Below are 24,781 nucleotides of genomic sequence, written 5' to 3' on the forward strand. Positions count from 1 at the left end.
CATCGAGGTTCCAGAACACAATGGGGAAAGCCATTCAAAGCATTCAATTGTCAGCTGGCCATTATTTTGCCATCTTTCCAATCATCAGTGCATACATGCTCCACCATGGATACGCTGTCAGCCTGCATGGACAAAGAACTATTCATGCTCAAATCATTATTTGACACATAGAGCCTGCGATTATGCACAGGATCATCATGCTCGTCGGGACTGGGGAGCTTGCGATTGCCTCAGGATAGGTGCGGGATGGAGGGGGGAAGGTACGATAATAATGCTCCACAGTAGTCTATCCCCACCACGTGAAGTTTTTTTTTTTTTTTTACCTAGTATTTTATCTGTTTGTCAACCCCACCTTTTTGACAGACAATAATGAGCAGTTTGTCCAAACTTTGTGCTTAAGATTTGACAGTCGTTGAACTCAACACTGAATTGAATATACAGAGTGAATGCCAAGTAGAATTCTTGCTTCCCTCGTCAAATTTCACGCTCTCAGAAGCCATGGGCCCTCCAAGAAGAAAGGTGCTTGCTACAGCTGAAGAGACTTTGTTCCCCCCTGATGAGCTGGCTCAAGGACAACAAATTGGCCGAGTCATTAAAGCCACTGGGAACAATGTCTACCTGGTCGAATTTCCTTCGAAGGCAAGAGCACTGGTAGAATTGCCTGCCCGATTTCGATCCACAATCTGGATCAAGCGGGGTTCCTATGTCGTGGTTGACACGAGTGCCTTAGAGGATAGAGACAATAAGCTTGGTGGAGAAATTATCAACATCGTCAGGGACGAAAAGGCCTGGCGTAAAGCTCCTTTCTGGTCAGTCTAATGCTACCATGAAGGGCGGGACATCCTGTGGTCTATGCGATATGCTGACAGTTCCCATAGGCCAAAAGAGTTCGTCAAGCAACCAACTGCCGTGGAATCATCTGATGAGGAAGACGAATCGAATGTGGGCAAGATGCCTTCGTCAGACGAGTCGGATGCGTGACTTAGTCCTCCTATGCCTTCTCCCACAACGACTCGCCTTCGACTCAGCCATTGCCTGGCCCGCTGGCAAGAAACGGTTTACTTGTGGATCCACCAATCATCAACGAGGCTTAGGAATGCAAGGAAACTAGGGATATTTGCAGCAGCTCCCTTGAAAGAGGGCTGGATGTCACATTCATTGCAGATGTTCTTTCTGGCTGCTCTGATCCAGATGCTTGCGACTGAATGAGTTGCCGAGCACACCGAATACTTGAGCAGTAAGTGAGAGGACCACGACTAGAGAACTCGCGTTGGTACTAGGATATGTGTTCCAAGACCACTCTTGCGCCGCCCACACAACGTACACAAGGATCGGATGGAAACCCGCCTGCCAGAGAAGGAAGGGTGTCGTGCAGGCAAGATAAGCAAAGAATTGGTAATGCAGGGATCTCGCGCACAGCAAACCAATCGCAAGGGATGACAGCATTGCCGTCATTATGAAAGACTTGGAAAGGGGGACTGTGCGATGGCATCCTTGGATTAATCTATGCAGGAAGCTTGGCAGGTTTGATCCAGACGGCTTTAGCCATACTGTGACCGCGAACAGGCCCAACAGCAAAATGTGCAATGCCAATAGGGCCAGAGAAAACTTTCGCGATAGAAATAGTTCTTCTCCAACAAACCTCCAATTGACTGTCCACTTGAACATGAACTGCCTGGTCAGCTCAAAGGCTCTCGAAATATATCCCATCGGGTTGTTTTGCAGAAACGGTATCCCAAGTAGGACCTACTCGCCGTGTTAGCCATTTTTCCCCTTCGAAATCAAGAGGCATTCGGTTTACCTGGATGAGCACTGCAAGTATTCCTAGTTGAATACTTGGCCCAAGAGATAAGCTAAGCACCAAGACCACTGCGATGGCAGGAGCCAGAAGCAGCAGCGTCATCTTGATCGCAACACCGGTAGACCATACAATGACTCCAGCCGTCCACTTCTTGTTCATAAACAAGAGGATAGCAACCCACATAGCGAAAGCCGCAAATCCATCGTTGAATAGGCGCAGCATGAAAACGCTATGGAGCCGCTTGGAGAGCACAAGGGGTATTATCAGATATGGAGGGGCTCCGGCCTGTCTGTAACAGGTCATCGCGACGGTCAATGTAGCGAGATATAGAATGGCGAACAGAATTTGTCCGAGGAAGATATCTCGGCCTTCATCCGTGAGGTGGTAAAGGATGTTGTAGATGTACACGTGGGCGGCGGGATACACCAGAGGCCCCGTAGACCCTTTGATCAAGGTGTAGTCGCGCTGGCCGGAGACATAGAGTGAGATTTGCTGCATGTAGGTCGTCCAATCGATCTCAGTATCTACAAACAAGGGCTCAATGTTAGCTTCATGTAGCTAGGTATTGTTCTTGACGTCCTAGAACACTCTGCTGAACTCACATGGGACCTTCCAGATGATTAGCGCGCAAAGGACAGCATCGCCCAGAATAAGCAGACGAGCAACCCATCTTGTATGTCTAGGGTTCATACAAAGATCGCGCAGCATGTGCTTCAAGTCCATCATAATGATATGATGGTATCTGAAGTTGCAATTGTTGTTGCAGGTGGCCTGAAAGTCCGGAGCCAATGATATTCGCCATTTTCCGGCTTAGCTCAGAACTGGATGGGCAGAGTGGGAGACCCATTGAAACCGCCATCAGCAGAATCAACCATTGAGCTGAAAAATATGACAGTAAAGCCAGTAAAGTGTCATTCATTCAATTCAAAGGTATAGCAACATAAAGCAAATACAAGTGCTAATATCTACACTATCTGTACATGGGTATAGCAGGCAATTGTGCCGTTTCTGTGGGACAAGTAAGGGCATGAAGACTGCACGACCGGCTGGAATCACTGCCCTTTGCCCATCATCATATCACACAGGATCAGCGAGACCATTATGGAGCAACCTGTGATATTGGCCTCCTTGGCTTGGAGCGGCCACTGACTCAGTCCCGGGAGTCCGTTATTTCCGCTCCCCCTCAGCAGTCGAAAATCCTAACAGCTGCCCCAGAATACCCTTGGGCTTAGGAACAGGACATTCCCTCCCTGCATTGGCCAGACGTTCTGCTTCCTCTTCCATTTGTAAGAATGTCGACACCTCCTCATCCGAAGACTGGGGCCTTGCCGAAGTCACATCTTGCTCGAGCATGTTTGGGTCCTTCCTCCTCTTCCTTCGAACTCTTTGTATCTGTTGTCCATCGGCGGTCATCATCATTTCGGAATCGGCCAGCGTACGACGTGGAGCGGGGCATGGGAAGAGGTGCGGCATGCCAACAACAAAGAGCGATGCGAGGAGCGTCGCCGCAAAGAGCGACATGGTCGATCGTGACCGCGGATGTAGATGAGGCGGCATTTTGGATGTGATTTAAAGAAGCAATTGATGCCAGAATCCTCTCTATGATGTTGACATGGAGAGATCGTGGTGCTAAGACGGAAAGACTCATTAGCAACGAGTGGGGGTTCCTCAAGCGGGACAAACAGCTCACCTTATCGTTGATCGGTTTGAACTTATTGAATCAACACAAATAAAGTAGAGAATGTCCCGATAAAAACATGGTTCTCTCCAATGGGCAGCGTGGCTGAAGCGAGGGATGCCGAAACGCAGCACTCGGAGCAGCAGACGAAGAGTGCGAAATGAATCGAGTTGGATTCCACCTCGTCTTGGCGGTCAGGATCTTATCTTATCAGTCTGCGTTGTGATTGGTTCGAAGGACTCAGTCATGGAAGTTGTCAACGTCTTAGGTTGCTGCTGTTGCTGCAGGGCCCCCTTCGTCTGCTCTGCAAACCACTTGCATCCACCCCTGTTTCTTTCGCTCGCCGCATGTGTTACGAAGAAAATGATTGTTGATTTTTTCTGCATATAGCGCTTCTGATTTTTGTTCTTTGCTCTCTGTGTTTCCCAGGCTTGGCTGAGTCGATTTTTCGTCGAACTTCCTCGGATCTAGGACCCACCGATTGGTCACCAGCCGCTCAGACTTGATCATTCCTTCGATTCTTCCCCTCCCGTTCGAAATACTATGAGTGATCTAGACAGGTAATACCGAAGAATTTTGCTTGCCATGGATCTTCAAGGCCCTCACTGACTTCGGTTGCTTTCATCAGGGCGATCGCGCAGCTTCGCGCTTGCCGCTTGATCCCCGAGTCCCAAGTCCGCGAACTCTGCTACAAAGCTCGAGAGATTTTGATAGAAGAAGGGAATGTTGTTTCTGTGGATGCGCCAGTCACAATATGCGGAGACATACATGGCCAATTCCATGATCTGATGGAACTGTTCCGCGTCGGAGGCGACGTTCCCGACACCAACTATCTCTTCATGGGCGACTTCGTCGATCGCGGGTTCTATTCTCTCGAGTCATTTCTCCTCCTCCTCTGTCTCAAAGTTCGCTATCCTGATCGCATCACCTTGATCCGCGGAAATCACGAGTCTCGCCAGATCACAACCGTCTACGGCTTCTACGACGAATGCATTCGCAAGTATGGCAGCGCCAATGTGTGGCGGTATTGCTGCGAGGTGTTTGATTACCTGGCGCTGGGCGCCCTCGTGCTCGGGGCTAGCTCAGAACTGGAACCGACTGGCTCAACCATGAACGACACTACGCAGTCCACGATGCCGATTGATGACGCGGAATTGGAGACGGAAGTACTCAACTCGAGAGGAGAGGTCACAATGAGCACTTACAGACGGCGGCAACGATCTTCTTCGGACGCATCGACCGATTCCCGAAACCTCTCTCCACCACGGGATATCTCCGCTGTGCCTGGCCAGGCCCCCACCAGATCCGGCCCACCAGGTACAGGTGCTTCGGGCAACGGAGCCGGTAGCTACGCCAGCCGGACCGGTGCTGTCCTCTGCGTGCACGGCGGCCTTTCCCCGCTGATAGATACAGTGGATAAGATTCGCCTGATTGACAGAAAGCAAGAGGTCCCGCACGAGGGCGCCATGTGCGACTTGCTCTGGTCGGACCCGGACGAAATCGAAGGATGGGGACTGAGTCCGCGTGGTGCAGGCTTTTTGTTCGGTGGAGACATCGTGAAGCAGTTCAACTACAAGAATGATTTGTCCCTGGTCGCTAGAGCTCACCAGCTCGTCATGGAGGGCTACAAGGAGATGTTTGACGGCGGGATCGTCACTGTCTGGTCAGCCCCTAACTACTGCTACCGATGTGGCAACGTAGCCGCAATACTGGAGCTCGGTGAGGATACAAGTAACGGTGGTACGGTTGCTAGAAGCAATGGTGATTATGGACGGAGTAATGGGGTCTCAGGCGCAGACGGCGGCGGTTCAAGGGTCGTCAGTCCCGGTAGAAGGTACAGAGTCTTTGAGGCCGCCGCGCAGGACACGAGGGGCATGCCTGCGAAGAAACCTGTTGCTGATTATTTCCTGGTGAGTCTTTTCTCCCTTTTCCTTGAGACACGTTGAGTTTACTAACACTGTGCAGTGATACCACGTGACGCACTTATCTTCCCTTCTAAGAAATCTTTTTAAATTCTTATATAGGCCGGCCCAAGCAATGAACTTTTCTCATTTTCTTCAAGACATAGTATCCTCTATCCACTGTAAAAATTTCGTTGTAGTCCTGCTCATCAAGATGAAAGAGATCAAAGTGTATTGTAGGTCCAGTAAGCACCTATGAGAGCAGATTTGGCCATGAGCGAACACTGAACGCTGAACTTGAAAACAGCTAATGACACTATCCTAGGGTTTTACTCTCCTCGTCTCCAAAGACATTGGGAAAGATATCTTTTTTCCAATAACGGTGCTAACAAGGCTCAAAATGCGAATCCCATCGTTAGAATCATAACTTATATATCCCAGAGATGACATAATACACTTCGTAATACAGGAGTCAACATGTACATTATCGCAGGAAATTGCCCGGAAGAACTATATTGTTATACTCAGAGATGCTGGGATTTTGTTCCGACTCGGTCATATTAGGAGGCACCCCAACTGGGTACCTGTAGGCCTGTGGCGCTCTAGATGTGCTGTCCGGTCCTGATGTCTGTCCAGTATTAAGAGCATTGCTGTCGAAGCGCATGTTTGTAGCCGGCCCGTTGAAGCTCGGATTCGAACGTTGCTCCCAATTTTCCGCCCCCATGCTTAAGAGTGCGTTGGGGTTGCGGGACCACCAGTCATGGCTCTCTTCCACTAAGTTTTCTGATTCGTCAAAACCGGTCAATGGAGAGGCCTCTGTAGCCGAAGTGGTGTTTTTGTCTGTGCCGAATGCGCGCACCACTTGGCCGTTGTACCAAGCGTCGTGCTGTGTTAGTGGGACAGGCTGCATTGGTCGGTAGCTATGAGGGACAGGCCTAAGGTAGGTTGGCTCCGGTAGAGGCGCATCTGTTCGTGGAATCTGGGCGTTGAAAGAGCGATGGGCTGCTCGCATCGCGGATAAGGACGTTGGGAATGAGAGTCCTGAACGATATTGTTGATTGCCTTGGAACACAGCTGAAGTTGTAAGGTTTTGAGAACCTCCATGTTGACTGATTGATGCTTCTCCTGGGACTGATGGTATATAAATCGGAGCTGAAGACGGAGGCTGCGCCGAAACGGTCGGTGGGGATTCTTCGGACGTCGAGGGAGATGCTGCTTGATCCCATGAGCCCCAAGATCCCCATTTTGCGTGTGTTCTCTCAAAGATGCTCAAAGCTTCAGTAGGCAACTCAACCTGCCACTTATTGGCAGATATGTCGAGAATGCGAAGCGTGCGCCGAGCACAGAGCCAGCTCTCACCCATCTCGTCTAAGTTGCGGAGGCCGTGAATTATGTCCCTCTGCGCATTCTTTTCAGGTAAATTGAGAAGATGGATAGTACAAGCAGTATGTGCAATATAAACCGCGACATTAACTATTTGTTGGAACCCATAGGTGCGCTTGTACATTCGCAGCAATTTCGATATGGTGGCTGCAGCTTGTGTGCATAATTTGCGAGGAGAGACATGCTGAGGAAGGGGAGAGGTGGACTTGGTGTACCTCAGGAAGGGGCGGTACAGGTGTATGAAGAGGAGTTGGTAGAACATGCTATTTACGATCATTAGTGGCCGAGTCCCATTGTGGGTTGAATGACTGCTTGAAGCTTACTGCATAACAAGGACCTGAGGAAGCTGGCCCTCTCGAGGTTCCAACTCTTTGGGTAGGCCTTTCTTCCAGGCTTCAAGTCTAGTATGGATCTCGCTCAGCTTTTTAAGCTCTGCTGGTTTTGTTGGCGGTTTATCCGTTGGGCTCGGGTCATAGAAGTAAACAAGCAAGTCGCCGCTGATCTCACTCAGCTTGGCAATCTGTAAAGCCACAGTTCTGATTCGTGAGGGCTGCGTGTTGTCCTGGATGGGTCCAGAGTCTGTGTATGGAGACCAGAGCTCTGCCTCCTCATTGGGCAAGATATCAATCTTCGGCACGCAAACCTGAGAGGTCAATAATTGAGGCTGGCGGCCAAGGTAGTTAGACCAGCATCTGTCTTCGTCAGAAAATACATTAAATACATTTGAAAGATGTGTACTTGAAATGGGGTGACAAACTTATCAAAGAGGAAACAACCCCAAAACGTGATCCGTCGTGCATCTAATTCTTCGTCGTCGAGCTTACGAGTTCCCAGGCTGTTGGAATCCAAATTCAAACCTAGGTCGAAGGCCATACGGAAGCTCATGCCACTGTAAACCCAACCTTTGCCCTCACGACCGCAACCAGCTTCTCGAACTGATAGGAGTGCCAGTGCTTGGACGGTGCACAGCTTTGCGTTCACATGTTCGTCATTCTCGAGGACCAACCGCTTGGCTTCTTTGAAAAAATGATCTCCCGCAGTCGCAGAATTGGTCGGATCCGCCCGAGCGCCTTTCCATGAGCTAAAATGACAACCCAGAGCAAGCATCGCGTTGACAAGCAAGGACGAGCAGTATTGGCTTGAAACACCACGGATGTAGTCGCGGTAGAAGAGATCTTTAGGGATAGTGGTGAAAAAGGGATAATGCCAGGTGAAGTACATCGTCATGAGGTGACTTATCAATTGCTCGTCATCGGTGACTCTCGTCCACCGAGTGACAGAGTACTCATAGCTGCGGTCCAACGCCTGGCCGTTCAGAGTCGAGTCGAATTCATTGAGTTCTGACCCTGGTGGTAGAAAGATGAGGTTGGACGTGCCTCCAATATACTTACGGGAACCATCCAACATAAGCTCACCCATCCTTCCTGCTAAAGTAGATACAAATTGATCTTCTTGCGTCGAGGATTCGTCCCCGCTGGGGAAGTCCTCCCCAGATGCGGGCCCTTTGTCCCGGCTCATGATCGATTGAGCCACATCTTCTAAACTGTCGCAGGAACGTATTTGCCGGACTAAGTCGAAAGCGTCTTCTTCATCGTAGTTCAGCAATGCCTGAATTAACGTGTGTAAAGTCGAATTTTTCGTCCTGAGGGCGTCTGTGTCCTTTTTGTACACACCCTTGCGTCTGTGGTCAGAGTTCGGATCGTAGACACCTGCAAGACAACTTAGCACGACTTTCTTTCCTTCATCCCTTACATTCTATGGCTTCTCCATACAGGGTGTATGATAAACGGATGAGCATGCGGCACAGCTCGGTAGGTTCCCATCGCACTTGTAGAGGAGAGATTGTAAGAAATATGGACGAAGAAACAACAGTAAGCGAGAATGCTGGCTTAGCTACCTTCGACTTCCTCCTCCGACAAGCAATGCAGGCCGTGCTTACGCAGCGTCTCTTGGACGTTGGACCATTGCCAGGATTCATGCTCTTAGCTTTTCCGGCCGATTTTCCTCGGGGTCCTTTAGCAGAAGGTTCCGGGCTTAGTGATTGAGCATTCGCCGCAGTATTCCCCTCCATGTTTGTCAAGACCACCCTGGAATGTTCAAAGGGACTGTCAAGTCAAAGCAGACCATTCTTATGTCGAGTGGTGATAATATGTGTCCGCCGCTGAAGGGGGGCCCGGAAGTTGTGTGAGCCAAAACCCGTCAAGATAATGAGCGTATCGAGCAATATGCGCTTAAGGAATTGAGCGAACCTGAGATGGTTGGAGAAGCATCAGTACACACATGTCAAGTTCTGGCGGCCGCTTGAAGCGACTCAGAGCATGTGCTCCAAGCGCTTCAATGCGATTGCACATTACATATGCAATCTCCGTGCTCATATTTGTCTGGATATACTCACAGACCGCGGACTGCAGACAGAACTGATTGTACTCCGTAAGCAGCGCGACAATCACACCATAGGATTTCGACCCGCAGTGGAGGCGGGATTGCGGAGGATGGGTTCATACATCAAAGCTGGGACCACTGGGCTGGAATGGAAAATGATAAGAGACTTTGATGTTGCGAAGTTAATTGGGCAGGAACAAGAGATGAGATAAACTACCTACCCTGGAGCGATAATCTCCCACTAGAGAGTCCTTGTTCTGGAACCTCACTGCCACCGCCGCCGCGAAGTGGGCGATAAGAATCGCTGACTAAGGCTCGCCTGGCGCAGGTCGATGACAACGAGTCGATGAATGCGCGGAGAATTCGCCAGTACTTAAAGACATTGCAACCACCTTGTTGAATCATAAACACCGATAGTCGCTCAAACAGCAGCTCTAGTGATTGATAGCGGTGACATCCCTGAAAATGAGGATTCGGGCGCATCGATGAGATAGTCGGATTCGGCCAATCATAGCGGATGGGTTTCTGAAGAGGCAGGTACGATCTGCCGAGATCTGAGGATATGTGCACATTGTGCACATCTCATCCATCACACCAGTGGCACAGTAGTTGTACCTCATAACCCCTCGAATGAGCGAAATCGGTACTATCCGCATCTGACTCTGAAATGAACGATCCAATCTAAGCTCATGGAGAAGTTTTCCAGTCTCACAAACTATGAATTATTATCGAGTCACCATGCGAACTTCAGTTGTAGATCATCTGTGATACCAAAAGGGCTTCATATGACAACTAGGGATTGAGACCATCAGATGTTGATATGGGATTTTTCAAGGGCATATAGTACTCCCGCCTTGGAGATGAGACTGCTCCAAGGACAAAGTGCTATTCATATCTGAGGACCTTCCCATTTATCTATTAATACTAGTTTCAAGAGGCTGCGATAACTGAATTACCAGAAAAGCAAACGTATTATGATTCAATCTCCAAATAAGGAAAGTTGGGAGTGAGACAGAAATGAAAAATCAGGGATGAAATACAGCTTTCCACTCTCCCATTTCCAAAAAATCCCTTAGTGGCATTGGTTTAAAATGAAGGCCTGGCCCATCTGCAAAATCGTGCCGATCAACAGGTGAGGGAATAGACAACGGACGGAGAAACTCCACAACCTCTGTGTGACCACCTTCCGATGCCCAGTCAAGCGCAAATTTCCCTCTTGGATCCTTGATTAAGGGGTCCGCACCTCTGTCCACCAGAAGCTTCACCAGGTCCAACAGTCCCTTGCCTGCAGCGAGTTGTAAAGGCGTTCCAATACCCGCATACATATTTTTGAGGTAGTCTTCTAGACAGTCTTGGTACATGACTTTGTTGATTGACTTGGAGCCACCATTCTCAAGGAGAAAGGTTAAAACCTCAAGACGATCTGATAACTCTCGCTGTGCCGCATAGTGGAGCAATTGGCCACGCTGAATTGTACCCTCTCGGTTGAAGAGTGCCAGAATGGCAGAGAATGGTGCATACCTGACGGCAAATGATAATGGCGTACAGTCCCGGCCACACAGTGCATTTGGGTCAGCATCGTGATCCAGAAACCAGTACATAAGTGCTTCATCCCTAAATGTGTAACTTTTCTCGGTTAGACGGCTTCTAAATATTATTAGAACTACACTTACGCAAGTGCTGGGGGCCTTAGAGGATCAATAGGGGTATTGATGTCCCATCAGTGCTCAAGGAAGGTTTGAAGAATCGGATACAATTTCCTTTCGATCGCATAAAGAAACAATTCTTGGTTCATTGGTACCCCTCGGTCAAGCAGATAAGTAACACAGGCAACTTGATTGTTCGTTACTGCAGCTGAGAGAGCTGGAGACAGGCTTCCAAGCAGGTGTCGATTGCTGAGAAACTCGTTCTGCCATTTCGAGAAGAATGTGCGAAGTGTATCGATGTTGCCCACTGCGCTTGCCGTGTTAAGATGGTCGAGTTCAGCCGGCCAGCTGTAAGCCATTCCCAGGGCTAAGGGCTGGGTCTGATGTGTAGATGTACATTGCATGGTGACTACATGTGTTAACTAGAATGGAGGTGGAATGACAAAAAGAAGACAGTCTGAGAAGGCACTTCCAACCAAAACAGAGAGTCGAGGCGGTATTTGGTGGTGCTGTTGCACTGCCTGATCACCTGAACTGTGTTAGAGGAATACTCGCACAGAATGGTCTCACGTCTACTCTGGCTTTGTATGAAGTGCCTGGAGGAGGACATTTAAATGCTGCCAAGGGTACTGTCTTTATCGACGCAAGGCAGGGTTCTCTGTTTGTTTATGTTGAGGACAGACAAGTCCTAATGTAGATATCATGTAGCTAGCTTATCCTGATAAGGTGTGCTAAACAGATCAACAGCAATGGTGTTGGATTGTGAATAAATATGTTGAACTGGTGATGCGTGCTGTTGCACGCTGTGGCCCTGAAAATGACATGAAGAAGGGTTGGAAAATAGTATAATGATTATAAAGTTTTCGAGCGGGTAGTGACTAAGCAAACTTACCACCTAACTAGTTAACTAGTTAGTTAGTTAGTTACTATGATTGATTGACGCTAAGCCTATCTTGCTGTATAATTGTAATAATATAATTTGCAGAAGGTCTCTATTAATGATATGTAGATTACCTTATTTCTTTAAGATTGACATGAAGTGATTCAGACTACTTGATAACACTTACAACTTGGCATTTACGTACTGCAGCTTGGTCAGGTACAAGTTAGGTAGGTACTCTTTAGGAACAACATCTGGGGCTGAGACTGAAAATCACACCTGGTATTCTGTGACCACAATGGAGAATAAATGCGAATACATCCATAGGTACATAGGTATGGATGTAGGTATTACTTTTTGGAACGATGTAATGACAGATTTGCAGGTCAATTGAGATCAAATATGGACAGCACACTTCGTACTGGACATCTTTAATTTCATCAAACTCCCTCATAATCATGATCTTCATTCGCATTACTGAGCCCATCGCTTCCCTTAAAGGGAGCTCTTACATACACTTCTGCATGCCAAGCGGACAGGGTATCTGTGGCCGTGAATTCATCCGGCATAGTATACCGATCGGTACACGCCGAGTCAGGAGACGCTTCATACACCGTAAGGAACGGAAGGGTGAGCCTTAAGGCTCCCCGATAATGAGATCAGCGATCCGAGACCAATACCGCGCCTGGGTTCGTGAGCGTCATGACCGTCCAAGGAAGACCACGAATGGTTGGACGGCTTGTTGAAGATCAATCTAGTAGTTCGAGCTAAACACCCAATCCGACGCCATGACTGTAATGATTGCAATCTGTAGGCAGGGTCAGCAATCATCCCTCTCTAGGTATGTGGATAATAAGCCATACGAGGGACAAGTCTACTCCTGGTAGGACGGTCACATCCAGAACAGGTCGATAGCCCTTCTTCGAGCTCGGCAACAGAGCCAATCTCTCATTGTGAGGTATGCTTTCGCGAATCTCGGCGACCTTCCTGTCCCCATCCACGACATCGAACGAAGCCAAGGCATTCCCATACTTCTCAACCTCTAACGTGAGTATCTTTTCCTCTTCCTTTTTCGACTCAATGGCTGCTCTGTTCTGGAAAGTAATCTTGAAGTCTCCGACGGACCACCCTGTGCTGGCTGTGGCTATATTTGCATGCTTGCTTCCTGGTAGCGTGACAGACCATGTATTCTTGAGCGACATCTTCCTATGCAGCTCAAACAGAGGCAGTCCAGAAGCATCCCAGAATTCGCGACAGGCGCGAACACTAAATTTACGACCTGTCGCAGTGAACAAGGTCACCCCATCGCCATCCTCAATCTTATAGGCTCTTGATGACTGCCTGTCGCCTTGCGGTCTCACAACCAGAAGTGTCCTCGAATCCGCGACATATTCGGTTCGTACGGCGATCGGACGGCCCGGTGCTTTTAATACTCTGCGAAAAGAAGATTGAGAGGACGACGAGGAGGAGGACGACGATGATCTGAACATTGTGGCGTGGATTGGAGCTGGCTTGGTGAAGTGCGGGGAAGCGCTCACTTATATTCCGTCATAGCATCAGAGGGCTGGATTGGTCGGAGTCTTCGGATAGTCTGTTGTATCATGGATTCTTCCATGTCCCTTGCACAGCCCCGCGATCAAGCCTCAGCTTTGAGACGAATCAGCTTAGGACTGGTGTAGAAAAGATCTCACTTCATGATTCGTGCGAGATGGTGATGGCCTCAGGTAGCACCAAAAAGCTATTTATATGATTTTTACTTCTAAACTGACGAGGATCAGCAGTACCTTATGTCTGGGTCTTGTTGGAAGACAAGGGGTAATAATGAATCATGTGATCTTCATAATGCTGGAGGTGTCAATGTCACTAAGATGCATTCAGTTATAAGCTGACCAGTAGTTAGTTATGGAGTAGTTGCTTATGTATGCATGATCATTGTCTTTCACCAAGCAAGCTCTCTTGTCTTCCATATTATTATTGATTGGGTTGTAGGCCACTTTTCCAGCCTTTAAAGGTTGGGCAGGCATTAAGAATGACAATTACCAATACATTGTCTTGGCAAGACAGCAACCACAGATTTTACATGGAAACACCGGGCTACCTGTAATGTAACTCAGTAGGTATTTTGACTCTGAGAGTAGTAAGGTACTGTGCAGAGTGCATCACACGACAGGTAAGGTAAGGTAAGATAGTACGGAGTATTATTATTGAACTACCTATCATTTTAAATAGAATCTTCTCTGACTTCTGTGGGGTTTCCAAAAACAGTCTAAGGCAGGCTGATACCGATCGGCTGGTCATATTGTGAGACAAGTCAGTCGGATCCATGACAACCTGGAAACAATCAAATAGACATATCTCTGGATTATAACTGGCTGCAGGGAGACAAGTTACGATACAATACCATTAATACTCTCCAACATGTCCGGATCCCGGCATTGTCCGCCCTTACCGCCCCTAAATTCCATTAGTAAAGGCGCCCTCATTTGTTACCATACATATCACTTTTCCCATTTTTCAGTCAATGAGTGTACGATCTATTCCGAAAACAAATTCAGCCCAGGCCTAATAAGGCAAGATGTCATATTACATTGAAATTACGGCTTAGGAATCGCAGCCACCTACTCTTCTTATCTTCATAAAACGTCCCACTCTGGAGATACCTACTTTTCTTGCCTCATCTGACGTCTATTAGGGTATTATTATTCGCACTGCTTACAGTGTACGAGTCCTTCCCCATCCCCTTCATTTTCCTCTCCTTCTTTTGTCCCTCTACCTGAGCCCTGTCTGGTTTGGGCACTGTGTAGTTTTCTAGACTTTTGCATTTGTCTTACCTGTCAGGTTTACCTGTCGCGTGCCTGCATACGCATACCGCCGCTATCCCGCACCCGGCTTCCAGTTCCGCTTGCCTTAAATCTTTATCGCAAATCATCCACCAACACACCGACACTACCCACACGTATACATCCTCGAATTATTATACTCCCTGGGGGGAGTCCCTGCAGCAAACCTTTCTCCTTCTCCTCCTCCTCTTCTTTCACCATCCATGTATCTCGCTCAGACTCTCGATCAAAGTGCCTCGTCAGGGCTAGGTCACCTTATCAAAGAATTGTGCCTCGATAACAAACCATAAAGATGATGGTTCCTAGGGCTTTTCTTTTCAGCTCTGTGTCTTCAGCGAAGCCATTCAAGCAAGATGAGAAGGATTTGCAGCCAACCTCAACCTCCGCCGTGGCTTTTTTCACAGCGCAGGACGTCGAGTTTCCCAGCGAGGCGAACTCTCATGCTACGAGCCCAGTAGTGATTCCTCCGAAACGCGGACCTCGCGTTACATCTAGGCTTGAGAACAACACAGCCCATGGCTCAAAGACACCCCGGAATCAAACGATATCTCCGCGGTCATCTTCGTCCGCTTTGCGCGATCGTTATGTACCCACGTCCATTGCGTCTATCCTAGAAGCCACCGCGATTCCAGTTCCCCGACGCACCTGGAGTGTGCGAGAGTCGCGGAGACTACCGCGCGGAGACCACGTGCAGGAGTTTAGCAGGTTACTGATGGAAGGGGTCAGATCAAGAGATGACCATTTGCTGGAAGGAACTGGTAGTACTGCGCTTGACATCTTGCTTAGCCCTCCAGATGAGAGCGAGAAGTCGGTGGTTGGCAGCGATTACGAGTCTGAGACACCGTCATTCTCAGGACAATCTATGTCTCTCGAGTCGATGCCGTCCTTAGATCACGATCTGGATTCTCCATCTAGCCTTCCTGTGCCACCTACCCCAGCAAGCCAACGGAGCCCTTCAGAAAGAAAATACCGCCGCCCACCACATCCAGAGGATTGTGCTTTTGACCATCCTCTGCTGGATAGGGATCTGTCGGAGTCAGATTGGAGCCTGGCTGATTCGCAGCCCTTGTTTACTGATGCCACTCCTTCCAAATCCCCTAGCCCATCCCGGTCATTTCCTCGTTTAGGCTCCTCGTTCAAATCCAATCTGACAGCATCTTTACGAGCAATCAAGTCCGCTGCTCAAACCGTTTCGACCTTTGCTTCCCCGTCGGTACAACCAGAGGATTTCCTCACGCGGTCTTTGTTTAATATTACTCCAGAGATGACGGACGACCGACGGCCTCCGCCTATGAAAGAGCCGCCATCACCCGCCCTCAGGCGGTACCTGAACCCGATTCAGGTTTCACCGACCGAGATGTATGCCTACCAAGACTATCCACATGAAACCCTGGATTCTCGGAACTGCCCCGTATCGATCCAAATGCAGACATACCACCGTTCAGGGGGGCGTGGACGTCGCAAGGGCAGGTTTCACCTCGCCGGCTCCGCAAGCCGAGATCAACAATTACTACCATTCGATCCAGAGCATCCGACCTTCTCACGTCCCCGAGAACCGCGGGAGAACAGTGATTTTCTGCGCATGGTGGTTCTCGAAATGAACATGAGACGTAGCGGAAAGCTTCGGGACGACATCCCTACCCGGGCGCGGATCTGGTTACCACCTCGGAAAAGCATCCAGCATCGGGTTGCAATCTACGACTTTGATGAACATGACCAAGAGGAAGAGGCCGAGCATGTAATCCCTCCAAGATGGGTCGGAATTTCTGCCTGATACGGATACATGCACCTCTCCTTCCCTATCTGGGTATAACAACTGTTGAAACCACGCCCACTCCCTTTTCTTTTCTTTTTTTTTTTTCTTCTCTTTTTTCCATTACCTTCCTCGATCTCAGTATCTATCTTGGATTCAAATCCGAGCTTTCAATTTCCCACATCATGTACATATTCGGAGACCTTCCTGGTTGGAGCATAGACAGCACGGCGCATGGGTGGACTGGTGTCGTCATATACGATGGTGTCATTACATTCTCATAGGGGCAGAAGGATCGTTTCCCTTCCTAGCCTGGTACATATAGCGAAGCGAAATGGAACCTTCTTTCTTGTTTTACGGAGTACGGAGTACTAAACACACCTTTTCTAGCCCATGTTGAAACCTTTAAGAAACCAGAATTACGAACGGAAGTAAACAGTCAGCCAAGGCAACCGAGTAAGAACGTGTGAAAACAGCAACATGTGACAGTGGGACGATCTGACATCACCATCACACCGTCAGCGTCTCTCTCCTCTCATTCTTGCTACACGAATAATCTCAGTACTAGTAAATACCAGGGGTATTACACTACGGAGTACGTAGGATACCTGCCTGGATCAAGGATTATTAATGCCTAAATCAGTACTCTGTAAAGGGCCTGAATGCGTAGCCGGAGCAACATCCATGGTTTCATCCATTATTCTGGCTGGTTGCCTACTCGCACGGAGTCCGTATGCAAGCCTTATCTCTATCCAATCGTATCAAGCAGTTAAACTTGGGTTCTTGTACGATGATGCAGGGATCGACTATCTTCTCCGGACTCCATACCCCTGGTACTCCATAGTGAAGCAAAAATGAGATACGGTGCTAAGCTATCGTTTCTTGATACCGTGTGGGAAGCTATGGCTATCATGTCCGAATGAAAATGAGCATAGGGTATCTATCTTCTTCTTGGGCACCAGTGCAGCTGCTAGACTCCTGGGCCTGTGTGTCCTTCGTTTTGTATGTCGTAATAGGAGTCATGGACTAGGACAATTTTCACTGCAGGGCGAAACATAGGATTCGGGACCGGATCTATTTCTCGGTTCATATTGGCCGGGACGTTTAAGCGGCGCCAGATATTCATCGTTTGGGCTGGAATCCTGAACAACTGAATTAGATGCTGGTTATCAGTAGTGAAATTATCTTGTATGACTCACTCTCCTCATCCAATAGCGTTCGGTGCTTCCAGCTCTCTTCTACCCAGTCAACAGTGACTATATGTGGTACCTTCTTCCCGGACTTTCTAGACCACCACCCTCGGAGCGAAGATATTTCTGCTGCTGAGCTGTCTGGATCGACAACCACATGGGTGATTGAGGGATGGCTTGAGGACTTGGCAATATTTGCGCCTGCAAATCTCGCAGTATTGATAGCAAAGCGCAAGCGGCAGTGGGCATCCGATGGAGTCACACTTTCAGACTCCGAGGCATCGCCATTTTTATGTGGGAAGAGTATCGTAAGACTCTTGAAGAGCCACCCGCATGGCATTTCATGTCCAGAATTGACCCTTTCTTGAATGCGTTCAATGAGCTTCGTGGCAGCCTCGGGACACTGGGAGATCTTGAAATGATGCTTCGTCATTTGTTTCAGAACCTTGACGAAATCAGCAATCGTTCGATGAAACATTATGCGGAAAATGTACAGCACTGAGCTCCTCGCTCGTAGTGTTACGAGCATAACTATCGCCAAATTGGTCGACATTGGCCGTCACTTCTTCTTGCTTCCCCGGCGTGGCGAAGAACATGTGCCTAGAGCAAGTTGAGCATAGATCCGTCTAGTCCGCGATAGAAGAACATACCTAGGCTCAAAAGGGAGGAGCAAGTCAGGTAGGCCTGCGTCAATCTCGTTTTGCTTCACACAATCGAGAATCCAGGACGGCCTGATGATATCTACATCCCCGCTCTTCTGTAAGGAGGCAGCTTTTACCGTTCCTATCGAGTGGGTCAGCCAAAGCAGACCACATTATCAGCCTAGGAGAGCATTACTTCTGTCCGCCACACAAATTGTGTGAGGAGCTGCATTGTTAGTTTGGAAAAACATGCCACCGTTGGCTTTGACTAGCTGCTCTAGCTCAGGCTTTGTTTTCTTGACGGGCGCATTCGAATCTGTCAGAATATCTGGCTCGCATGGTTAGTACATTATCGATCGACAGGTCGGACTGCCAATGCAAAACTCACAAAAGTTCAACCCGTCAAATATATGCCCAGAGGGGCCAGCATACTTGACATATTCGTCTATGTCATATCCAGCAACCGTGAGAGGCTTCTTTGTCGTCCTCTTGACGCGCTTCCTACGGGAATTGTCCACACTCAATTCCTTTTCCCGGTGCTCCTGCTCGACGTTCGACTTGAGATCTAGGAATTCCTGCACAGACAGAGCACTTTTCCAATCTTTGTCCATGCGCAGTCTTTTGAAACGTGGAAACCGCAAAGTCAGTCCAATCCGAAACTGGTCACTGGCTGATACGGAGGCTGCTTTGACACAAATGACGACCGAGTCTTCCGGCTTGATCCACATGTCGGGTCGCTCATATTGAGCCTCTCGTCCTGCCAACTCAATATACGCCGTTGGAGGTTTCTTTGGGTTCCACTCCATCCATTTACCATCGGTGTGGTGACGAATATTCGCATAATCAGCGGCATTAAAGCCACCTCCAACCTTGCAGAAGGAGTAGCACTTTGACGCGCTCGCACCTTGAGAGGCATGAGCATCGTCAACTCTTAGCCCGCAGAGAAAGCTTGAAAGGTTGCCGCCTCGACGACCGGAGCCATAGTACCCGCCGATGACGATGAGGTCTAGGGACTCTCCAAACTCGGTCATGTACTCAGGCTTCACCTTCATCCAGTCGTCGTGCCTCTCATTCAAACGGTACGGCGACCTAGGGTTCTTGAGCACCAAACCCTCGGAAGCTTCAGCAACCACCTTTCTGAGCGCAGCTTCGACTTCATCTTTAGTTGTAGCTTCTTCATAGGGATGTATTTCGAATCTGCGATGGACAGGCCGGACAGCCTTCTGCAAGGCATTGCGACGATCACGAAGTGTGTAGCCAGTTAAGTCTCGCCCATTAAGGTATAGTATGTCAAAGACACGCAGCAGCGGCCGAGCGCCTGTCGTTGAGAACGGATTCCTCTGTTCGGACAATGCAGCAGTCTTAAGTGTGCCGAAAGGTGCGGGAGCGTCTTGCTCGGGGTCCCATGTGATCATTTCACCGTCCAAAATCAGGCTCTGGACCCCATCTGCAAATGCATCCTTGAGATGCCTTGTCAAAGATCCGTTTTCATCATAGATACCGTTGCCGTATAGATACGTATATTCTTTCGCTTTTCTCGACCAGAAACGGAATCGTCTACCGCCAGGTACTGAATCGTCAGACTCCATATGGAGCTGCATGCGCTCGCCATCCAGCTTCTCCTCTATCCAGAAGACGGGATCCTCCTCCGTCGGTCTCATTCGGCCGACCATTCGGTCCAATGAATGCATTTGGAACTGAGCCAGCTGCGGCTGGAAGCATTGCATCAGGCTGATTCCTCTGTCCTCCGCGTCCAGCCGAATATTCGGATCGTACAACTCCCAGCAGACACGCCGGAGACTGCTCGAAATACTGTACAAATTCTCCGCATCCGGATGCCAGACATCAAAGAAGGTCCGCTCTGTCGCTCCCACCTTCATCTGCCGGAGGATGATCCGAATCAACCACATGAGTTCCTCGGGATTCATGCGCCGGTAAAACTCCGCAAGAATCGGCAGCTGCTGCTCCTCCTTGGAAGCCGCCGATAACTTGTCCAGCTTCTCGTTTACCTCCTCGATCAACATGTCTCCCACATCAGTCCGCATCGGTCGCTTCGAGATGACATCGTAACATCGTCCCGCAAAGTCGCCCGCCATCCTGGACGCAGCTGCTTGCCCAGGCAGCTTCCAGTTCAGCAGGTTAAAGCCATCCTCTGAATTCTTGTCAATTTTCATAATCTTGACAAGCATTTTGCCGATGACCTTCTCCTTTATTCCGTACATGGCCCGGTCCCGATCCTTGTCCGGAAGAATCAGTCGAAAGGCGGGGTATATATCATCGCCCACTTCTTTCCTCCACCGCGAGATAAAACGCTCGATCACATCGCGTCGTCTCTCCAGCGGGTTAAGATTCGCTGCTGATTGACCATGCGGACCGACTTTCCTGCGAGCCGCAACCGCTCCGGCTGGCTTCTTTTTGATTTCGCTCAGAGGGTTGAAGAGGGTCTGGAAAAGCTCATGGAAGGGTAGCGTTGGGGAATGGTTACGCGGGCGATTGGGATATCTATAGCAACAGGTAGCATGGTGTCAATGACTTTGTCTCTCAACACTAAGTAGGATTTACAGAGGAAAGTAGCGTGCGGGGAGCCTCACTTTTCGTCAATGTCAGACTCCTCATCTCCAGCAGGAACATTTGGGTGCTCCTCATCAGGATTGATCTCGTCAGAGTCCATTCTGTATCAAGTTTCGTTCGCAAGTCAGGATCAAAGTATATTCGGAGTGAAAGCCCGCTCCACCATACATGTTGTTGTCTAATATATGGTAAGTTAAGAAGTGTGTTGATCCATGAAGATTAGGCTGCAACGGCCCCCGATAAGATAGCGACACATGTGACATTACATCACCTGCCTAACCACTCTCATGAATAGTAGCATAATTCAGATTTTGTTATATTTGGACAAAATCCACAGTCATCAGACATTATATATACATCTTTGGACTTGTATAAAATATGCCAACACGCAATCGCCCGTCAGATGGAAATGCTAGCTTCGTGGTGTATTTCACATTATCAGCTTCTCGGAGCCTGTGGCTGCGAGGACGGCCCCGCGAGCTTCGTAAGAATTGCAATAAATCTCTTGCTAATTCCCCATGCAGTAAGCCCGACAAGTGTCTCGCAGCCAACCTTTAAAATGCGCTCAGGACCATGGGGAGCACATATGTCCCCTACACCTGTGACGTTTCCTCTCATAACATGACCCTCGCGGACAAAGAGCTGGACTAGCTCGTCATCACACGGCCGGTCTAGGTGGATGAATGTTGGTTCGCGGACTGGATGATGCCGTGGTCCATATCTTGAGTTGGGATCTTGGGATATTTGAACATGACATGAGCCATACGCCCATAAAGTGAGTACTGAAAGATATACAGCGACCGGCTCGTGAAACGCATTCGTCGAATACCGTCTTACGTGCCACAAGGTTGTGCCTGCATGTATGATCGCAAGACGAGCTTTGTACTGGTCGTGTTTGATCCAGCGTAATATGTAATGCCACTCAAGGGCTTGTTGATGCTCGCTCCAGCGAATCTTGCCCGTTGCCAATGAGGTCGCCAGAGAACGAATTTCACGGAATGGGGCGAGGAGGACAATTCGCGCAGCATGGAGGTGTAGCACGGTAGGATGTTCAAGTCCTGCTGCTTTGGCGATAGTGCTGTTTGCCGTCCAATGCAAAATATCCAAGCAATCACACGCGCTGTTGCGCCATTTCGAGTACGATGGAATGCCTGGTAGCCAGACAGACCCCGATGGGATAGCGGTATCAAGGGACTGCTTCTTTGCAGTCGGATTCCAGAACGATAAGGGACGGCGAAAATAGTCACCGACCTCCCACATTCGATGATAGAGAGCGTGAATAAGAAGGACATGGCTGAATTCTCCGATCTCTGGGACGAGCTTCTTCTCGACATAGATTGTGAGCACCGCATTGTAAAGAGAGATATCTCTCGAACCTAGAAGCGATGTCTTAGTTAAGAATCTCTGCTTGCCACGTTAGAACGTACCAGAAGTTCTCTCGAGGACATTCCGCCAGGGTTCGGCCGAGTGAGACTGCCAGAGATTCTCATGAGACGGTAATGAACACTGCCCGTCGTCCAAAGACAGCAAAGGCCGGTGATCAAAGTGGTACGCGAGGGAACAATCAAGTAGCTAGCACTTAAATGTCAGGTCGAGATATGACGGAACATAATCAATGGTAAATCTTTCGAATGAGCATACCCATATCAGATACCCGGTCCGTCTCCGTATTTCATCTTGAATCCAGTCATGCCACTTTTGTTCCAGCGGAAGATCACCATACTGGGCTGTTGACTTGCTTGCGGCGCAGAGCAATCTCTCTTGAATGGTGAAATTGACAAGGTCGCTGAAAGCATTGAGTGTAGACACTTTACTTTGCTCGTTACTACTACTGTGTACCAGCCCGATGCAGTTGAGCGTCATAGCCTGAATCAGCCACAACGGTGTTTGTTCGAAACGACATTTCTCTTTCTGGGCCGCCATACTCGGTCAGCGACTAATAGTCCGCCAGCGGGAAATCGAATGTCTTACCTCAATATTGATAGCCCGCCGAAGGAATTCGTCAAACGCTGTAGTACACTCATCAAGAGCGGCGAGACCAGAGAAACGACAGCCGACTGCTGATATAGCCAGTGTCACAAGCCAATGACAGCTGTTTGGATTGAATGTAGGGGAATGGAACATGGGATACACGGGCTGGAATGAGTCGAAGTAAAGATGTACGAAGCTTGAAAGAGCATCCGCACTGGGAAAGTTACCAGTCTCGAATTTGGGATAGAGAGGGTTGTCCGTGTGGCATAACTGGAGGAACGAGTGGTAGATTTTATCATAGGTCGGAGCTTCGATCTGACGATTGAAGACCGCTTCCTCATCCGAAATGAAGTCTGCCCTCACCTCCTGAATCAGTGGAAACGAGAATTGATGTAGCGTATCATGCTGATGCAAGGGTGACAGAATCTCAATAGGCTCTGCAGACGATCTTGACCACGAAGTTCTGTTCCGTCTGTACTTTGGTAGTCGAGCTCCAGCGCCGTCCACGTAGAAATCTGCCGACCGCTTGGTGGCGTTTGAGGGCTCCGAGTGTAACGAACCTTCCCCAATGCTGCGGGAAAATCGGCCCGGACTCTCCGCATCCGTGTCCAAAGACATGTGCCCGGAAGGGGTGTGTGAGTGATTTTCTCGCGCAGACGGACTCACCTGCCGCATGCTGGTGACAGGAGGTAGCCATGCTGTTCGACTCACCGGCTCGTCCAGGATACTCAGCTGGTCCGAGAGCGGAGGAAGCCTCGACAGAGAATGATCGCTCGTTGTATCGGGGAACATATCATTAGGCAGCCAATTCAAGGTAGAAAGCATTGATTGATCTAAAAACGGCGGATCGAACCCGAGTTGAATTTGCTGGCCTCCAACTCCCGTCAATTCCAGGTTGAGATTGGATGTGGCTGCTCCTGGTTGCTGGATGTTTCTCGACCGATGGTCGAGTTGTGAAGTCGATTCTTGTCGAAACGTCTGAGCGCTAGCTGCTGGCAATTGTGAATACAATTGCTGCGAGCTCAAATCATCATACCCAGACAACGATACACGTGTGTCGTGCGAACCACCAGGATCTGACAAGAGCATTCGAGAGTTCAAATCACCCGGCTCGTTTACTGGTGGACCATTCTGATGCTCTGACGATTCCCCATGAGGAGGTCCGTGCAGCCCCTCTGCAGGCGTGTCCTTCGATGATGTATCCATACGATGTGAGCCCGTGAGATCTAGTTGAAATTCGGTAATTTGAAATCTCGGAGGCTCATTTCTTGACTGCTCTCTGATATCCGCTCCGTGGACATCAACACCTGCTGTTGAAGAAGGGGACTCATGCTGAGTAGCTTGCCCGTAAATCGTACTGTTTCCATCAGAAGACAGGTTCTGGACCACTTCCTTCCGCGTTTTGGCTTTGGAGCGTCGTTCCGTTGGATACTGGCATTCTAGAGACCTGTTCTCACACCGTACGCATGGGGAGCCACCACTGCATCTTACTCTGGCTACTGCGCATTTGTAGCAGGCTCTGAAGGTCTTGACCGTAATGCGATGCATACGATCCTTTCCTCCTTCGGGTCCCAAGGTATGATGACTTAGTTCATGGCGATGGAGTGTGTCACTTGCGACATGGGTCAGCTTTGAGCGCCATTATCAGTTCGCCTCGGTGAACACGCTCATGCCGAGGCTGCAACTGTCATACTGGTGTCACGAGAAAGAAAAGACAGATCACATACGTTCTTGAGAAATGACGTCCACACTGCGCACATTCGAAGGGTTTCTCCTTGGTGTGGCTTCGAAAATGACGCTTGAGATGCTCAGGTCTTCGAAAAGTGCTATGGCAAATCGAGCACTTGGTTTGACCAGGGGCGGAGTTGAGCCGAACTTCACGAACACGATTGTTGCTTGTATCGTCCGCTCCTGATTCGGCCTCATGGCGGTTCGCTACTTCTACCATGTCATGGGTTAATCCTTGGCCGGTGTACCATCTATTGGGCCGCTCTGTTGCAAGTATTACAAAGAACAAGTGCGTACCTTGGCCAGCGTCGCTCTTTTCTGGGGACATTGCGCCTCGTGGACGATTGATCGAGATGAAAATCAGCAGGATTTGGCATTGCAGCTGCGGGCATGGAGATCACAAGGTCCTTGAAGAA

General features: G+C 49.2%; 8 protein-coding genes across 8 annotated transcripts; 3 read left to right on the top strand and 5 right to left on the bottom strand.

The window, feature by feature from the left end:
• Positions 1 to 498: 498 nt before the first annotated feature.
• On the top strand, positions 499 to 981 carry CDV56_108880 (putative eukaryotic translation initiation factor eIF1a-like protein; the record flags this gene model as incomplete). Its single annotated transcript, XM_026762499.1, has 2 exons — positions 499 to 809; positions 879 to 981. 2 exons carry the CDS (start codon positions 499 to 501, stop codon positions 979 to 981), a joined length of 414 nt encoding a protein of 137 aa, XP_026617615.1.
• Positions 982 to 1,155: 174 nt separating this feature from the next.
• On the bottom strand, positions 1,156 to 3,358 carry alg3 (dolichyl-P-Man:Man(5)GlcNAc(2)-PP-dolichol alpha-1,3-mannosyltransferase; the record flags this gene model as incomplete). Its single annotated transcript, XM_026762511.1, has 4 exons — positions 1,156 to 1,746; positions 1,802 to 2,325; positions 2,404 to 2,543; positions 3,006 to 3,358. 4 exons carry the CDS (start codon positions 3,356 to 3,358, stop codon positions 1,156 to 1,158), a joined length of 1,608 nt encoding a protein of 535 aa, XP_026617616.1.
• Positions 3,359 to 4,022: 664 nt separating this feature from the next.
• On the top strand, positions 4,023 to 5,447 carry CDV56_108935 (serine/threonine-protein phosphatase; the record flags this gene model as incomplete). Its single annotated transcript, XM_026762554.1, has 3 exons — positions 4,023 to 4,039; positions 4,108 to 5,389; positions 5,445 to 5,447. The coding sequence occupies 3 exons, from the start codon at positions 4,023 to 4,025 to the stop codon at positions 5,445 to 5,447; spliced, it is 1,302 nt and encodes a 433-aa protein (XP_026617617.1).
• A 417-nt stretch (positions 5,448 to 5,864) lies between these two features.
• On the bottom strand, positions 5,865 to 8,561 carry CDV56_108958 (putative C6 transcription factor (NirA); the record flags this gene model as incomplete). Its single annotated transcript, XM_026762577.1, has 4 exons — positions 5,865 to 7,026; positions 7,087 to 7,455; positions 7,521 to 8,472; positions 8,516 to 8,561. 4 exons carry the CDS (start codon positions 8,559 to 8,561, stop codon positions 5,865 to 5,867), a joined length of 2,529 nt encoding a protein of 842 aa, XP_026617618.1.
• A 3,864-nt stretch (positions 8,562 to 12,425) lies between these two features.
• Positions 12,426 to 13,161, bottom strand: CDV56_109051 (uncharacterized protein; the record flags this gene model as incomplete). Its single annotated transcript, XM_026762670.1, has 2 exons — positions 12,426 to 12,479; positions 12,535 to 13,161. 2 exons carry the CDS (start codon positions 13,159 to 13,161, stop codon positions 12,426 to 12,428), a joined length of 681 nt encoding a protein of 226 aa, XP_026617619.1.
• Positions 13,162 to 14,803: 1,642 nt separating this feature from the next.
• Positions 14,804 to 16,285, top strand: CDV56_109082 (uncharacterized protein; the record flags this gene model as incomplete). The annotated part of the gene is made up of 1 exon (XM_026762701.1): positions 14,804 to 16,285. One exon carries the CDS (start codon positions 14,804 to 14,806, stop codon positions 16,283 to 16,285), a length of 1,482 nt encoding a protein of 493 aa, XP_026617620.1.
• A 1,101-nt stretch (positions 16,286 to 17,386) lies between these two features.
• On the bottom strand, positions 17,387 to 20,766 carry LIG4 (DNA ligase (ATP) DNL4; the record flags this gene model as incomplete). Its single annotated transcript, XM_026762728.1, has 7 exons — positions 17,387 to 17,406; positions 17,464 to 17,899; positions 17,949 to 18,054; positions 18,105 to 18,237; positions 18,292 to 18,423; positions 18,484 to 20,597; positions 20,687 to 20,766. The coding sequence occupies 7 exons, from the start codon at positions 20,764 to 20,766 to the stop codon at positions 17,387 to 17,389; spliced, it is 3,021 nt and encodes a 1,006-aa protein (XP_026617621.1).
• Positions 20,767 to 21,337: 571 nt separating this feature from the next.
• CDV56_109156 (putative C2H2 transcription factor) lies at positions 21,338 to 24,563 on the bottom strand (the record flags this gene model as incomplete). The annotated part of the gene is made up of 6 exons (XM_026762775.1): positions 21,338 to 21,448; positions 21,504 to 22,042; positions 22,094 to 22,238; positions 22,308 to 22,532; positions 22,638 to 24,076; positions 24,365 to 24,563. 6 exons carry the CDS (start codon positions 24,561 to 24,563, stop codon positions 21,338 to 21,340), a joined length of 2,658 nt encoding a protein of 885 aa, XP_026617622.1.
• Between the last annotated feature and the right edge of the window lie 218 nt (positions 24,564 to 24,781).

Source organism: Aspergillus thermomutatus, assembly GCF_002237265.1.
Source record: "Aspergillus thermomutatus strain HMR AF 39 chromosome Unknown NODE_20, whole genome shotgun sequence".
Taxonomy (NCBI): Eukaryota; Fungi; Ascomycota; class Eurotiomycetes; order Eurotiales; family Aspergillaceae; genus Aspergillus; species Aspergillus thermomutatus.